Source organism: Corylus avellana, chromosome ca7 (assembly GCF_901000735.1).
Source record: "Corylus avellana chromosome ca7, CavTom2PMs-1.0".
NCBI classification, from domain to species: domain Eukaryota; kingdom Viridiplantae; phylum Streptophyta; class Magnoliopsida; order Fagales; family Betulaceae; genus Corylus; species Corylus avellana.
In genome coordinates, this window is record NC_081547.1 from 28,144,303 (window position 1) to 28,159,703 (window position 15,401).

Sequence of the window (15,401 nt, forward strand, 5' to 3'; positions counted from 1 at the left end):
TTAGAAATACAAAAAAAAAATTTATTATATTCTTTACAACGCGTTCCTCATTCCTCTCGTAAGCCACCCAATTTATTTTAATCACATGAATTTTTTTAGCATATGCAATTTGTATGAAAAGGAATGAAGTACCTTAAAACTCAAATTATGGATTAAACTTAAACCGTCGTGCGATGACACGTCAGACGAGGAGTTCTAAAAAATAATAAGAAAGTATTTCATTTTTGTAACCTGTATTTGTATAAAGAGAAAATAATTATTAAATCCAAACCCAGATGATGGAGTTCTGCAACTGTCTGCTTCAACCTGGCCACATCTGCTTCAGTAAGAGTAAATAGAAGACCCCAATCGGCTATATAAAACAAAAACCCACCAGAAATCAACAAAAAATTATTCAATATCTACCAATTTAACCAATGAGTATCCCAAAAAGGGAGCTGTATGCACATGGGTAGCATTCAAAACCGAATTTGGAGCAACCCAAATACTGTGGAGAAATTTTTTCGGTTTACAGCCTAAGCTCTAAATTTTTTTAGGGATTTTGGCTAAATCATTACGTGGGTAAAATCGAAAAGCATCCATATACACTGTTACAAACCCATAAATTTTCCTCAACAATTAGTCAATATAACAGAGAGAAAGATGTGTATCAATGGAGTAAGGATTCATAAAAAAAATTGATATATATTTTTCTATAATGTTTATTTCTGTGCTTGATTTTTCTTGTGGGTTTTGTATGGGTTTTTGTCAATTCTTTTGGTGGGTTTTGTTTGAAACATGTGTATCAAAGAGGAAAGGATTCATAAAAGAGGTAAGGTTTTGTATGGGTTTTGTCGGCGCGTAGTCGCACGTGGGAGATGCTGCCGGCGCGTGTGGAGATACTCCCTGCGAGTGACTGACAAGTAGAATCTTTTAAAGGCGCGTGTAAGCTTGGACGGCTGAGATTTCTTTGGATCTGTACTTGGCGTCAGAGACGGATTTAGGGGGGGACCGGCAGTGGCACTGGTCACCCCCCAACCCCCCTGGCCCCAAATTAGAAGAATTTTTTTTTTTTAGGCAACAAAAAAAATTTTAAGGTAAAAAAATAATAATTTAAAGTATTTTTTGCCAATTGGTCATTTCCCCTAATTTTTTTGGGCTGGAACTTCCCCTTCAAAAATTGAAGGGCTCACGGTCCCAGTTGGGGTTTAGTGCAGTGCTGGATTTGGAGATGGCAGGCTCCGGTAGATCAATGCTTTCTTCCAAAGGCGTCATTCTTTGGCTCCCTCCAATATATATATATTATGATTGATTTGTTATTAATTAAAGTATGCATGTAATGCTTTTAATTGGCGTATATATCTTAATTTTCACTTAGAATTTAAGAAGAAGATGATCCAGGCATGTCTTCTTATAGTACTTAATTAGGGGAATATGACAAATGAAAAGTGTGACATAAATATAATTTACATTAAATTAAAAATATGAATAGAAGATGTGACATAAATTAGACTCATCACTACACCTTATTTAACATATCTAGCCAGGCCGCCATAACCTGTTCAGTGAAAGAAAAGAAAAAGATAAAATTAGACAAAGACTTTGAACAGTGGAATATGTTATATTCAAGTGACCCACGAGTAGGCATCAAGAAAAAATGAAAGGTGATATATATATATATATATATATATATATATATATATTGATTTGTTATTAATTAAAGTACACTTGTAATGCTTTTAATTGGTGTATATATCTTAATTTTCACTTAGAATTTAAGAATTAAAAATATGAATAGAAGATGTGACATAAATTAGACTCATCACTACACCTTATTTAACATATCCAGCCAGGCCATAACCTGTTCAGTGAAAGAAAAAAAAGATAAAATTAGACAAAAGAACAGTGGAATATGTTATATTTAAGTAACCCACGAGTAGGCATCAAGAAAATGAAAGGTGATGGTGACCCGTGAGTAGGCATATGAATCACGTGCATGCATTATTTTTGTTTTAAAATTCAAAGTAATTTTTTTTTTTTTTAAAAAAAAAAAAAAGTGAAATTATAACACTTGAATTAATACAAGCAACGACATGACTTTGAGCTTCCTCTAATGAAGGCAAAACGAGCCTTGGAGAGAGGGTTAGTCATGAAAATGTCCTGTGCTAAAGATGCTAAGTGAACAAAATTCAGAAAACAATTGAATAGAAGAAATGGGATACCTAATTAATTAGATCTGATCACGTGCATCGAACAACCTGTCTTATAGTTGCAGCTTGTGTCATTATCAAAGTTGGTACGTTGCTATATATTCGATCTTCTTGTAGGCTTTTCCGTGTTTATCTTCGCCTTCCGCTTCCAAGGCCTATCTCCATTTAGTTGGTCGGCCACAAGTGATTTGCCAGTCGACGCTTGTTGGAAGAGGACGAATACAATAATATTTGCATGTGGAACATTTTTTTACGGTATAAATTACAAATTGCTTTATATCGTATAAAAGGAAAATCAATGGTTCTTGAGATATTCCAAAAAATACAATTTAGTCCCTAGTGTCAAATTCAGTTAAAAAATTGTTTTTATTCGCCCATAAGTTTTTTTTTGCATTTTTAAAAAATTGTTTGGTTTTTTTTTTTGTTTAATTACTTTATTTGTTAAAAGAATAGGGTTATTATTGGAATATAAAAAATAAGTTACATTTTTGATACATTTTGGTAGTTTGATGGGCTACTCTAATATCGTTTGAACATTGTGGAGCTCTATTGCAAATAACTGTTAGTTTGGAAGTGACATGGGTCTAACCCGGTAAACCGGGTTGACTACTTCGGACTGGGCTGGATAGATTGACCCGGTTGGCCTACTCGGCTGAATCGGGTTGGAGATCTAATTTGAACCCGATGACCTAGTTAGAAACCAGTTTGGGACCGGGTTTGAGTGCTAGCTGACGTGGATCTAGGGCTGATTTGGCGGGCTCTTTGGATGACATGTGGCAGCAGGGAAAACGAAAAAGTGTCTGGTGCATGTGTCGAACGCGCTAGGCGCTACGGCCACTCGCCGCTCTTGCACGACATGCGCCAAACCTTAGATGGGGTATTGAGACGCGTGAGGCGCGTGGATCATATGTGCTAGCATGTAGTCGGCGTGTGGTCGCATGTGGGAGATGCTGCCGACGCATGCCAGTGCATGTGGAGATACTCCCTGCGAGTGACTGACGAGTAGAATCTTCTAGAGGCGCGTGAAAGCTTGGACGGCTGAGATTTCTTCAGATCTGTACTTGGCATCAGTTAGGGGGGGGGCCAGTCCCCCCCGGGGCAAAATTAAAAGAAATTTTTTTTTTTTAAGGCAACAAAAAAAAAATTTAAGGATGATTATTTTGCCGATTGGTGTTTAAAAAAAATGAAAGCTGGCACCGTTCCTAGTGGGCGACGTCGGATCTATCGTTTGGAGATGAGCGTGCAGCTCCGACAGGGGTTGCGGCAGCGCGTGTGGCCCATGGGATCACCAACAATTGTTCTTGGCGGCGCGTGGGGGCGCTTGCAATTATGGAACGGACTGAAACTGCACATATCAGCCGATCTGGGGCCAAGACACCACTTTTGGTGGTTATTTGGCCAAAAGGAGTGACGGTGGTGGCGCGTGCTCGAAATGCCGGAGGTACGTGGGAAGGCAGATGGCGGAGGATCTTATTTTATTGTTCGATCTAATCACATCAAACAACCTGTCTTATAGTGGTAGCTTGTGTCATTATCAAAGTTGGTACCAAAGGCGGATTTAGGGGGACTGGCAGTGGCCCTAGTCCCCCCAAAATTTCAAGAAAAAAAAAATTATGTCAAAAAAAGAAAAATTAAGTTAAAAAATAATAATTTATGATATTTTTTGCCCACTCATAACTTGAAGTAGAGATGATCGGCTGGTGAATGGGACAAGGCCTTTGTGCTTTGGTTACCTTTTTCCCATGGGGGCCGGGCCATTGCTAAAGTTTATAATGGGTATCCAATTATATCCATTATCCACATGATCACGAGTCACCATGCATGATCAGATCACATTCTTTCTTCCAAAGACGTCATTCTTTTGGCTCCCTCCAATATATATATATATATATATATATGTGTGTATGTGTGTGTGTTTTGATTTGTTATTAATTAAAGCATGCATGTAATGCTTTTAATTGGTGTATATATCTTAATTTTCACTTAGAATTTAAGAAGAAGATGATCTATGCATGTCTTCTTATAATACTTAATTAGGGGAATCTAATAAATGAAAAGTGTGACATAAATATAATTTACATTAAATTAAAAATATGAATAGAAGATTTGACATAAATTTGACTCATCACAACACCTTATTTAACATATCCAGCCAGGCCATAACCTGTTCACTGAAAGAAAAAAGTGATAAAATTTGACAAAGACTTTGAACAGTAGAATATCTTATATTCAAGTGACCCATGAGTAGGCATCATGAAAATGAAAGGTGATGGTGACCCGCGAGTAGGCATATAAATCAGGTGCATGCATTATTTTAGTTTTAAAATTCAAAGTCATTTAAAAAAAAAAAAAAAAAAAAAACATTTTTAAAAGTGAAATTATAACCCTTGAATTAATACACGCAACGACATGTCTTTGAGCTTCCTCTAATGAAGGCAAAAAGAGCCATGGAGAGAGGGTCAGTCATGAAAATGTCCTGCTGTGCTGAAGATGCTAAGTGAACAAAATTTAGAAAACAATTGAATAAAAGGAGTGGGATCTCTAATTAATTAGATATGATCACTTGCACCGAACAACCTGTCTTATAGTTGCACCTTGTGTCATTATCAAAGTTGGTATGTACCTATTCGATCTTCTTGTAGGCTTTTCCGTGTTTATCTTCGCCTTTCGCTTCCAAAGCTTATCTCAATTTAGTTGGTTGGCCACAGGTGATTTGCCAGTCGACGCTTGTAGGAAGAGGACGGATACAATAACATATGCATGTGGAACATTTTTTTACGCCCTAAATTACAAATTGCTTCATATCGTATGAAAGGAAAATCAAAGGATATTCCAAAAAATATAATTTAATTCCTGAAGTCAAATTTAGTTAAAAAATTGTTTTTATTCCCCCATTAGTTTTTTTTAAAAAAAAAAAATTGTTTGTTTTTTTTTTTTTACAATTATTTTATTATTTTATTTGTTAAAAGAATAGGGTTATTATAGGAATATAAAAAAATAAGTGTCATTTTTGATACATTTTGATAGTTTGATGGGCTACTCTAGTATCGTTTGAACATTCTGGGGCTCTATCATAAACAACTATTAGTTTGGAAGTGACCTGGGTCTAACCCGGTAAACCGGGTTGACTACTTTGGACCGGGTTAGATAGATTGACCCGCTGGCCTACTCGTTTAAACTGGGTTTGAGATCTGATTTGATCCAATGACCAAGTTAGAAACCAGTTTGGGACCAGGTTTGAGTGTCAGCTGACATGGATCTAGGGCTGATTTCGCAGGCTCTTTGGATGACACGTGGCAGCAGGGAAAGCGAAGAAGTGGCTGGTGGGTGTGTTGCACGTGCCAGGCACTGCGGCCACTCGCTGCTCGTGCACGACATGCGCCAAACCTTAGATTGGGTTTTGAGACGCTTGAGGCTCGTGGATCACAAGTGCCAGAATTTTGTCAACGCGTGGTCGCATGTGGGAGATGCTGCCGGCGCATGTGGAGATACTCCCTACGAGTGACTGACAAGTAGAATCTTAGTAGAATCTTCTGGAAGGGGGTGGAATATTGGACAGCTAAGATTTCTTCAGATCTGTACTTGGCGTCGGAGACAGATTTAGGGGGGGATCAAAAGAGGGTCCCTATCAACCCATTCCCCCAAGACCCCAAATTAGAAGAAATTAAAAATTTTAAGGTAAAAAAACAATAATTTAAGGTATTTTTTGCCAATTTCTCATTGCCCAGAATTTTTTTGAGCCTAGGTCGCCCCCACCCCCTCCAAAAAAAAATTGAAAGCTGGCTCTGTCCCTTGTTGGTGGCGTCTGATCTATAGTTTGGAGATGAGCATGTAGCTCCGGCAGGGGTTGCGGCGGCGCATGTGGCCTGTGGGATCAACGACAATTGTTCTTGACAACGCGTGGGGGTGCATGCAATTATGGAATGGACTGAAACTGCACATATCAACCGATCTGAGGCCAAGACACCACTTTTGGTGGTTATTTGGCCAAAAGGAGTGACGGTGGCGGCGCGTGTGGCGCGTGCTCGAACTGTCGGAGGCACGTGTTAAGGCGGACGGCTGTGGATCTTATATTATTGTTCGATCTAATCACATCAAACAACCTATCTTATAGTGGTAGCTTGTGTCATTATCAAAGTTGGTACTAGAGACGGATTTAGGAGGACCGGCAGTGGCCCTAGTCACCCCGAAATTACAAGTAAAAAAAAATTAAGGCAAGAAAATAAAAAATTAAGGTAAAAAATAATAATTTAAGATATTTTTTGCTTAATCATAACTTGAAGCAGAGCTGATGGGCTGGTGAATAGGACAAGACTTTTGTCCTTTGGTTACCTTTTTCCCATGGGGGCCAGGCGATTACTAATGTCTATAATGGGTATCCAATTATATCCATTATCCACATGATCACGAGTCACCATGCATCATATATATATATATAGATTTGTTATTAATTAAAGTATATATCTTAATTTTCACTTAGGATTTAAGAAGAAGATGATCCATGCATGTCTTCTTATGGTACTTAACAGGGCCGGCTCAATGTATTTGGGGGCTTTAGGCGAAATTTTGAAGTTGAACCTTATTTTTTTTAATATTTAAATATTAATTAAATAATATTTATTTTAATAATATTATTATATTCTTATAATATTATTATTATTTTCATTCTCATTGTTGTTTCATGACTTTTAAGTTTAACTTTTAACTAGTTGCCCAAAAAAATTGATGTGGCATATTTGTTTTTTTTGGGTTAATTGATCTTATTTTACAATTGGCTTATTATACTGAGGCCTTATTTTAGAGGCCTAAACTTTTTATGAGAAAAAATTTTGGGCCTTATTTTTAAAAAAAAAAAAAAATTATGCCTTAAGTTAAAATAAAATTAAAAATTTTTTTATGCCTTATTAAAATTTTTTTTGAGCCTTCATAATTGGAGGCCCTAAGCAACCGTCTCAATGACCTAGCCATTGAGCCGGCCTGGTACTTAATTAGGAGAATTTGATAAATGAAAAGTGTGACATAAATATAATTTACATTAAATTAAAAATATGAATAGAAGATGTGACATAAATTAGACTCATCACTACACCTTATTTAACATATCCAGCCAGGCCATAACCTGTTCACTGAAAGAAAAAAATGATAAAATTAGACAAAGACTTTGAACAGTGGAATATCTTATATTCAAGTGACCCACGAGTAGGCATCAAGAAAATGAAAGGTCATGGTGACCCGTGAGTAGGCATCAAGAAAATGAAAGGTGATGGTGACCCGTGAGTAGGCATATGAATCACGTGCACGTGCATGCATTATTTTTGTATTAAAATTCAAAGTAATTTTTTTTTTTTTTTTTTTAAAGAATGCATTTTTATAAGTGAAATTATAACCCTTGAATTAATACACGCAACGACATGACTTTAAGCTTCCTCTAATGAAGGCAAATCGAGCCGTGGAGAGAGGGTTAGACATGAAAATGTCCTGCTGTGCTGAAGATGCTAAGTGAACAAAATTCAGAAAACAATTGAATAGAAGGGGTGGGATCCCTAATTTATTCGATCTTATCACATGCATCAAACAACCTATCTTATAGTTGCAATTTGTGTCATTATCAAAGTTGGTACCTATTTTTCTTGTACGCTTTTTTGCGTTCATCTTTGCCTTCCAAAACTTATCTAAATTTAGTTGGTTGGCCACTGGTGATTTGCCAGTCGAGGCTTGTAGGCAGGGCCGGCTAGACTACTAGGCGAGTGAGGCGCTCGTCTAGGGCCCTTAGATTAATACGGCCCAAAAAAAAAAATTTTGCCCAAAAATTTTTTTTAATAATTTTTTTAATTAGGCCTAATTTTTTTATTTATTTATTTTTTTTCCATAAAAACTTATGGCCTCTAATCATGATAAGTAAGTAATTTAAAAAAATGCCTCAATTTAATAAGGCCCCAATATAATAACTCCATGGTAAAATAGGACCAATTAACCCAAAAAAGCAAACATCCTTATACTTAAAAAGAACCTATCTACCTATTCATCCGAAATTATTTGATATTGAAAGATCGTTTTAGCCTTATCTAACCATCTACTTTCTTTCTTTTCTTCTCTACTGCCGACAACCTCCCCTCTTTTCTTCTTTTTTTCTCTTTCCTTAGTTTCACTCAAAACAAAACGTGATGGGGAGAGATGAAGAGAGAGAGAGAGAGAGAGAGAGAGAGAGAGAGAGGCTGGGTGAGAGAGAAAGAGGTGTATCAATGGGGTAAGGATTCATAAAAAAAAATAAAAATAAAAAAAAATGATTTTTTTTTTTTTTTGTAATGTTTATTTCTATGCTTGATTTTTCTTGTGGGTTTTGTATGGGTTTTTGTCAATTTTTTTGGTGGGTGTTGTTTGAAACATGTGTATCAAAGAGGTAAGGAATCATAAAATAATAATAATAATAAATAAATAATTGATTTTTTTTTTGTAATGTTTATTTTTGTGCATTATTTTTCTGGTGGGTTTTGTATTGGTTTTTGACAAATTTTTGGTCAGTTTTGTTTGAAACAGAGGTGTATCAAAAAATAAAGTGAGGAAGTTATTGCCACGGTATATATATATAATTTTGTATGGATTCTTGATAATTTCAGGAAGTTTTTTTTTTTTTTTTTTTTTTTGTTAGTTTGCTTTTGTGTGCTTTAGTTTTAGAACATGTGCTCAGCAAATATTTGGTGCGGTTCTTGGATTGATTTTTTTTTTTTGTTGTGTTTATTTTTGTAATGATTAATAAAAATGAGAAATCTAAATATAATAATAATATTAACATAAATATTATTTAATTAATATATAAGTATTTAAAAAATAGGACCCTATTTAAAAGTTTCATCTAAGGCCCAAAAAAAACATTGAGCTACCCTGGTTGTAGGAAGAGGACGGATACAATAACGTGGAACATGTTTTACGTCGAAGAACCCTTTTCTTTTTCTTTTTCTCTCTTTTTTTTTTATTTTTTTTTTTTGGGATAACTTTTCTAGTCCACACACGTGAACATATCTATGTCTATATATATACAACACACACAAAAGCCAAGTTTATAGCTGAACCTTCAATGGCAAGCAAAACCTCTACTAGTAGTACTCTTTCTTGGCTTCTCCTCCTCTGCCTCGCCTTCACTCTGCTTGTCGGTCACTCAACTTCTCAGAATGACCGAAAGGCAATATCTCTATCTCTATAGCTGAGATCTCATATATATATATATATATATATAAAGTTCGCTTTGTTTGATCATGCTTAACAATTTATAGATATGATAATGTGAATGCAGGCTTATATTGTGTATATGGGCGACAGGAAGATGGATGAGGTTTCCACATCATCCCTTCACACAAGCATGCTACAAGATGTCATTGGCAGGTTACTAAAGCATGCAGTACATCGGGACCAATAACAGAAACTTGTTAAAATGATGGCTGATGCTTGAATTTCTGTCTAGAGTAATAACATTAACTATATTTTTACTATATAACTTTCTCACATTAATGCTGATTTTGCCGTATGTGCTAACTGTTGAATTATTCTTTATTAATAAATAGATAAATGATCAAAAATTATTATTCATCTTATCTTTTACCCATCTCTCTATCCCTATGATAAATAGGTGAATCCACCACTGAATTTGTGAGAGGCCCATATAAGTCCACAAATCCAATGGTGAATTCATTAGATTTGTACAAAGAGATAGTTGAAAGAATGATGTGTAACTTGTATAAGTTAGTTAGAATTGCCATGTCAACATTGTAAAATAATTGTGCCATAGAACTGTAGTTTATAACATTTTTTTTTCTTCTTTCTAAAAGCCAATCCAAAATTATATCTTTGAACGATTTTAGAAAGATGTAGGACATGTAGCAAATAGACGCTAAATTTTTTCTTGATTTTTTGGCTCCTTGGATTTCCAGTGATGGTTGTATTAGACGTTTTTAGTGTTAAGGTTAGGCTAGTAGGGTTGAGTGGTGAAAGAAAAAAAAAAAAAAAAATTGGCCTTCTCGATGTCTCTTTCACCAGTTGTCTTACATGATCTGCCCGTGAGACCGATTGATTTAAATTTAAAGATATGTTAAAGTATGAATTAAATGATTAAATTTATCTCTTTTTATTCGCTTAAAGTTTTGGTATAAGTGATGATTTACAATAAAAAATGTATATGCCTGCATTTTGACAGTACTGGACCGGAATCTCTAATTTATAGCTACTCGAGGAGTTTCAGTGGATTTGCAGCAGAACTAACCGAACAAGAAGCTCAAAAAATAGTTGGTCAATGAACCTAATCTCTTCCCCCCATGTTTTCTATATCTACAACAAATGTTGTCAGTTGTAACAATATTAATGACTGCAGGAATGGAAGGCGTAGTGTCCGTGTTCCCTAGCGAACAAAACCAGCTTCATACAACAAGGTCATGGGACTTCCTTGGTTTTCCACAGAATGTTACAAGAAGACCTATTGAAAGCGACATAATTATAGGAGTGCTTGACACTGGAATTTGGCCGGAGTCAGAAAGCTTTAATGACACAGGATTTGGTCCAGCACCTACGAAATGGAAGGGCACCTGCCAAGCCACCATCAATTTCACTTGCAACAAGTATATATATATATATATATCAATCATTACAACCCTATTGTTTGAGTAATGCTAGACTTTTTTTTTTGTTGGGAAAATGCAGTTTACCCCCTTGAAGTTTCAGGGGTTTTTCAATTTTAATCCCAAAGTTCAAAAATTGGCAATCTACTCATCTGAAGTTTCAAAAATTAGCAATTTAAACCTTCCGTTTAATTTTTCCGTTAAATTGGACGAAATTTTTTTAAAAAAAGCCTGAGGGTAATGATATAATTTCATAGATTTCCGTCCATTTAGACGAAAAAATTAAACGAAGGGTTTAAATTGCCAATTGTTGAAACTTCATGGGGTAGATTGCCAATTTTTGAACTTCAGGGTTAAAATTGAAAAAATCCTGAAAAACCCCAATGTTTAAAAATTGGCAATGTACCCCCTTAATATTTCAAAAATTTTCAATTCAAACCCTTCATTACTAGTTTCCGTCTAATTGGATGGAAATCATCCCACGTGCGTCTCACCTGAGATTTTGATGCCCTCTATTCCAATTTTGCCCTCATTAAAACCTATAAAATTACGTAATTACCCTCAATAAAACCTATGAAATTGAGGGTAATTACGTAATTTCATAGGTTTTAAGGAGGGCAAAATTAGAATATAAGGCATCAAAATCCCACGCAAGACACACGTGAGATGATTTCTGTCCAATTAAACGGGACATTAGTAACGGAGGGTTTGAATTGAATTTTTTTTGAAACATTAGGAGAGTATATTGCCAATTTTTAAACATTGGAGTTTGAATTGAAAAACCCCTAAAACTTCAATGGGGTAAAGTGAATTTAACCCTTTATCCTTCATGTTTCTTTGTTTCCTCAAAAATTGATGTAAGTTCTAAAATTACATTTAATGATAGATTCCATTTTTTTTCCTAACTGCACGACCACATGTGCAAAAACAGACACACAGTAAAAAAACACAAGAAGTAACAAATGTGGCTACACTTATGCAGTAAAATCATTGGAGCAAAATATTATCGTAGCAGTGGAGTTTTTGTCGGAAATGATGTTAAATCTCCTAGAGATTCTAATGGCCATGGGACACACACAGCATCAATAGCAGCTGGGAATTTAGTTAGCGGGGCAAGCCTACTGGGGTATGCCTCGGGAACAGCACGAGGAGGAGTTCCGTCAGCACGTATTGCTGTCTACAAAATATGTTGGTCCAATGGCTGTTCTACTGCTGACATTCTTAAAGCATTTGACGATGCCATTGCTGATGGCGTTGACATCATATCTTTTTCCGTTGGTACACGCAATGCAAGGGATTACTTTCGAGATGTAAATGCCATTGGTGCCTTTCATGCTATGCGAAATGGAATATTGACATCAATGTCTGCTGGTAACTACGGTCCACGTCGATCAACCACCGCAAACGTTTCGCCGTGGGCTCTCTCTGTGGCTGCAAGCACAATAGATCGGAAGTTCTCCACTCAGGTCCAATTGGGTAACAATAATACCTATGAGGTAACTAAAAACTCCAGTCCTGCTATATATGAATATCTTCTTCATTTACTCTAATCTATTTGTATCTATAAAGTCTATTTAATTTGAAGAATTTCTTTACTCCACGTGTGTGTAGGGAATTTCAATTAATACATTTGACCTCAACAATACACAGTATCCAATAATTTATGGCGGAGATGCACCAAACACCGGTGTTCAAAGTTCCACTTCCAGGTAACTACAAAATGAAATTTATGTGTTCAATAATTATTACTTTTGATGTGCATACATATATATATAGACAAAGGGAATTAGTTTGAATTAGTTTATTTATTTGCTTTTGTTTGCATGATGAGTCTATGAAACTAGCAAGAGAAATATTCCTTGTTTTTTCAAGAATAGGAGTACCAATTGTAGACACATTCCAGCATGATACTTAAAATGGAACTTAATTATTGCTAAAAAAAAAATACAGGTATTGCTACAATAATTCACTGGACCAAGCTTTGGTGAAGGGTAAAATTGTACTTTGCGATATCCGAACTAATGGGGCAGGGGCATTCATAGCTGGTGCTATTGGTACTGTGATGCAAGGCCAAGCATACCAAGATTATGCTAAATCTTATCCCTTGCCTGCATCATACCTTCGCTTGGTGGATGGTAGCAAAGTGTACTCATACATAAATTCGACAAGGTATTATTAATTTAAAAGAATATAGACATTCAAAAAAGTTTGTAAAACTTATAATTTTAAAGAACATGCGCAATTTTCAGGGGAGCAACTGCGACTATTCAAAAAAGTAAAGAAGTTAATGATACAAATGCGCCTTACATTGTGGCTTTCTCATCAAGGGGGCCAAGCAATATTACACGCAATATTCTCAAGGTAATAATCTTATTAACATTTGCGATCTTAATTGTATTACTCATTTATGTTAGAATAAATGAAAATATAACATATTTTCCATATATTTTATATTTGGTTGAAAGAAAGAGAAATGAACACAATAAATTTACGGGTGGTTCGGTGTCAGGCACCTACATCCCCACTTAGAATTGTCCTAAAGACTACATTGTCATTTCGTTTTTATGTGAGTTGATGTAGCCGGATTTAGCTGCTCCTGGAGTTCACATCCTAGCAGCATGGTCTCAAATATCCCCAATTTCAAGAATTACGGGTGATAAGAGATTGCTGCCATACAATATAGATTCGGGGACATCAATGGCTTGCCCACATGCTACAGGGGCGGCTGCCTACGTCAAATCCTTTCACCCCACATGGTCACCTGCCGCTATCAAGTCGGCTCTTATGACTACAGGTAATATCTATATGATGTATAATCCTCGATCTTGATAATTTATTGCATGTATGACTAACTCACTCCATTTGGTGTATTACTTGCAGCTATTCCAATGACTGCTCAAAAGAACCTTGATGCTGAATATGCATATGGCGCAGGCTATATAAATCCTCTTAAAGCTCCACAACCTGGTTTAATATATGATATTGATGCACTTGACTACGTAAATTTTTTGTGTGTCGAAGGATATAATACCAGTTTATTACGCCTTGTTACTGGGGACAATAGTACTTGTTCTGGAACCACCAACGGAACGGTCTTTGATCTAAACTATCCTTCTTTTACTATATTCGTGTCGCCCTCCAAAAATTTTAGTCAAGTTTATCATCGGACTATCACAAATGTTGGATCACCGACGTCTACATATAAAGCTACTGTGACTGGTACCCCCGTTGGACTTAGAATCGAAGTGAAGCCTAATGTTCTAGCATTCACATCTCTTGGACAAAATCTGACGTTTGCGCTCATTATTGAAGGAACAACAAGTAAAGACATTGTCTCTGCTTCTTTAGTGTGGGATGATGGAACGTTCCAAGTGAGGAGCCCCATTGTTGTAGGCTTGTAGCTGTTGGTGATGATTGTTGCATGACATTCTCTGCTACATATATGTATTACGTAAATAATAATTGAAGCGAAAGCTTTGAAGGAATATGCATGGAATATTATAATAAAGCGATGGCGGAAGACGGAGGACTGAAAATGGTTGTAATTTGAGCCTTTGCTCTAGTTCTGCATTGCACTGTAATTTGAACCTTTCTAATTTAATGCTCTATTATGCTTAGTTTTCCTTCTAACGTGTTATCATTAGTTGATCAAATGAATGAATGTCGTCCATCAAAGAAGAAGAAGAACAAGAAGACCTTCGATCAGAGTCTTAATGATTTGACCATTGACAAATGCTGTTCATTTTGATTACAAACCAAGATGAATGCTCCATGCCTTAACACCAGCTTGCAATAATTTCCAACGTTTACCTTTATTGTTACATTAGACTGGGCATCGAATTTAGGGCCAGATGATACATGGCCTGGGTTTTTGTTTCAGTTGGATTTGCATAAGCCCAATCTTGAACTGGACTTTGAGTTACTTGGCAAACCAAAACACAAAACAAAAACCCCTATCCGAACAAGTAAAGAAGGTTTTTCTAAAAACAATTCATCTCTTTTTAAGCTATTAAAAAAGCATGCAAGAAGCACATGCTATTAAAAAACCAAGTAATGTTTGGATCATTTTTTTATCATCTCAAAGTTAATATGGTTTTTAAAATCACATTTAGATCAAAATTCATTAGGGATCATCCTAAATCCAATGATGATTTTATAAGCCACATCAAATTTAGGAAAATAAAAAGATAGTTATCAGCATTGCTCTAAAAAAGTAGAGAAACGCGCGATAGAATCCATTTCTTTTTCAACCATTTTTTAATTATCTCCATAGTGAATGGATGATTAATTTACCATTGAATTTGTGTGGGTTTACATGAGTCCACAAATCTAATTATTGATATGTTTAATTTGTAAGATAAGATGAGAAAAAGATAAGAAAAATATTGACGTTAAGCATTTTTCAAAAAAATATGTTTCGCCTTCTCTCTAGAATTCCTCTCTCCCTCTCTCTTTTCTTCTAGGCAACATCAATAATTAAGAACTTCAAGAGGAGGGAAGATTTAGGCTCCACCGATCTCCGTTTCTAGCGAGTTGCTTTAAATGCAGATCTGGTCTATTCAACCTTAGATCTGATCATCTTCTTCAGCCAAGGCGCGTCTTCCAA

The 15,401-nt window shown here is 35.7% G+C and overlaps 1 protein-coding gene across 1 annotated transcript; it reads left to right on the forward strand.

The window, feature by feature from the left end:
• Positions 1 to 9,264: 9,264 nt before the first annotated feature.
• On the forward strand, positions 9,265 to 14,418 carry LOC132187365 (cucumisin-like). The gene is made up of 10 exons (XM_059601656.1): positions 9,265 to 9,369; positions 9,481 to 9,569; positions 10,378 to 10,469; positions 10,552 to 10,795; positions 11,778 to 12,291; positions 12,407 to 12,504; positions 12,746 to 12,964; positions 13,045 to 13,156; positions 13,376 to 13,589; positions 13,676 to 14,418. Exons 1-10 carry the CDS (start codon positions 9,265 to 9,267, stop codon positions 14,194 to 14,196), a joined length of 2,208 nt encoding a protein of 735 aa, XP_059457639.1. The 3' UTR covers positions 14,197 to 14,418.
• The last annotated feature ends 983 nt before the right edge of the window (positions 14,419 to 15,401 follow it).